At 45.9% G+C, this 1,043-nt stretch overlaps 1 gene segment (V, D, J or C); it reads left to right on the top strand.

The window, feature by feature from the left end:
• Positions 1–39: 39 nt before the first annotated feature.
• Positions 40–1,043, top strand: part of LOC102887182 — a 2,373-nt gene continuing 1,369 nt past the window's right edge. The window contains 2 exon segments of the V gene segment in view: positions 40–121; positions 575–889. Coding sequence covers positions 82–121; positions 575–889 — 355 coding nt within the window.

The following is a 1,043-nucleotide window of genomic DNA, read 5'->3' as shown; positions in this document are numbered from 1 at the left end:
GCGTGCTGAAGCTTCCCCAAATGGAGGATTAGTCACAGATCCTGGGCTCTAAGGCCTGGAACCCCAGGCTGCACTTGAACTATGAGATCAGTGGCAGGAATTACTATTCTCCTAACTTTGGGTAAGTGATCTGGGTCTAAAACAAAGGGCAGGTATCTGCTACTTCTACTTCTTCCACTGCACTTTACCAAACACTGGGGGGAAATAACATTATGTGTTTCTGTGTGTCTATGTGACTGTGTGCTTCTCTAGAGTATCTGAGCATCATGGGAGCTCATCATATCCACTCATCACAGAAGATCCCCTGAAACTCACAGCTCTCAGTTTGCAAGGATTTGCAGATTCATTGACCCCAAGTGTCCTAGAATTACAGCAATTTACCTTTGGCACTGTATCTCTGGAATATTTAGGAATAAAAAGCAGTAATGGTTCTGTTGTCCTGTGAAACACACCTGAAAATGCTTAAGGACAGATACAGCCAGAGAGGAGAGTTTCAGGATTATTTGTGAACCTGACCTTAGATGCACTAAGATTTGACATTCCAGAGTTAATCTACTGTTTTTCAACCCCTCAGGTATCATGGGTGATGCTAAGTCCACACAGCCAGAAGCAGTGGAGAGTACTGAAGAAAAACCTGTGAACCTGCCCTGTAACCACCCCACAATCAGTGGAGCTGAGTACGTACACTGGTATCGACAGATTCCCGGCCAGGGTCCAGAGTATGTGATTCACAGTCTGAAAGGCAATGTGAGCCATGGAATGATGTCTCTGATCATTACCACAGACAGGAAGTCCAGTACCTTGATCCTGGCCCAGGTCACCCTGAGAGACTCTGCTATCTACTACTGCATCTTGAGAGACACACAGTGGGATGGAGGGGGCTGCACCTGTACAATATCTCCTTGAAAGTGAGGGGAGCAGCAGCAGCATCTAGAGTGGCCACTGCACGAGGATGAGCAGAAGCCCGACAGAAAAATAGAAAAGTAAAGGAGAAAAGCAAAAGTCGTAAAGAGAAGATGTTGAGGATAACAAGGAGGAAAGAA

The sequence above is a fragment of the Pteropus alecto genome, unplaced genomic scaffold (genome assembly GCF_000325575.1).
Source record: "Pteropus alecto unplaced genomic scaffold, ASM32557v1 scaffold1267, whole genome shotgun sequence".
Lineage (NCBI taxonomy): Eukaryota > Metazoa > Chordata > Mammalia > Chiroptera > Pteropodidae > Pteropus > Pteropus alecto.
This window is presented reverse-complemented; position numbering and strand designations above follow the sequence as displayed.